This window comes from Triticum dicoccoides, chromosome 5B, assembly GCF_002162155.2.
Source record: "Triticum dicoccoides isolate Atlit2015 ecotype Zavitan chromosome 5B, WEW_v2.0, whole genome shotgun sequence".
Lineage (NCBI taxonomy): Eukaryota > Viridiplantae > Streptophyta > Magnoliopsida > Poales > Poaceae > Triticum > Triticum dicoccoides.
In genome coordinates, this window is record NC_041389.1 from 634251731 (window position 1) to 634252547 (window position 817).

An 817-nucleotide genomic window follows, 5' to 3' on the forward strand; every position below is an offset into this window, starting at 1 on the left:
GCGCTCCCGGAGTCTGGAGAAGGTCTCCGCGACGCTGCGCTTGCCGTCGGCCATGGTCGCGGCCGGCGGCGACCGCCCTGGCTGGCTCCGCGCGACGGCGTGCCCTGCAGTGAGGTGGCGTGGACTTTTTCTTTGACTGGGCTGCGCGGCGGGCCGCGTCGTAACTAAGCCGGAGGAAGAAGAAAAAGCAGAGCGAGTGGGGGCCTCGCTTGGATTAGCAGGCCGGGCCAAGCACGACCGCCCCACAGGCCGTCCAGCAGCTCACAAGGTGGCCGCCTCAAAACAAAACAAAAAGATTCATACTTCTACTCGAGAGCTCCTATAGGACGCGCTTTGCGTCAAAATGTCGTCGCCACGCACAGGGGCGTAGCCTGACTGGGCCGGCCCATCGCGCTGTACCGATGGTGAGAAAAGAAAGCAAAAAGGGGAAGGGAGACGCGATGGAAACCCGAACTCGAACCTGCGACCTACATGTTCGAAGCGCATGCTCCCAGCCACTCCACCTGACTAGCATTGCTTGTAGAAAACAAACACGCACTTTTAATAACTTAGCACAACCGTACAATTAGAATTACACACTGTAGTGAACATCTTAAAACAAATTGTAGATTTTTTCTGAAAGTGTATATTTTGAAAAAGTGCGACCATTTTTTTCATTTCTGAACATACTTTGTACACAGGAACATATTCTGTACAAAAAGTGTACAGAATATGTACAAAAAGTGTATATATTTTGTACCTAAAAGCTTTTGTATTTGTGAACAAATTTTGGAAATGGGAACTTTGTTTCAAACAAAATGTTTTTGGTTTTGTGAAT

The 817-nt window shown here is 49.7% G+C and overlaps 1 protein-coding gene across 1 annotated transcript in view; it reads right to left on the reverse strand.

The window, feature by feature from the left end:
• The window catches only part of LOC119312213 (tryptophan synthase alpha chain-like), a 3324-nt gene extending 3174 nt beyond the window's left edge, over positions 1 to 150 (reverse strand). Inside the window, exon 1 of the mRNA XM_037587947.1 lies at positions 1 to 150. This exon is cut by the window's left edge and continues 1 nt beyond it. Within this exon, the coding sequence (XP_037443844.1) occupies positions 1 to 54 (54 nt within the window). The 5' untranslated portion in view covers positions 55 to 150.
• Between the last annotated feature and the right edge of the window lie 667 nt (positions 151 to 817).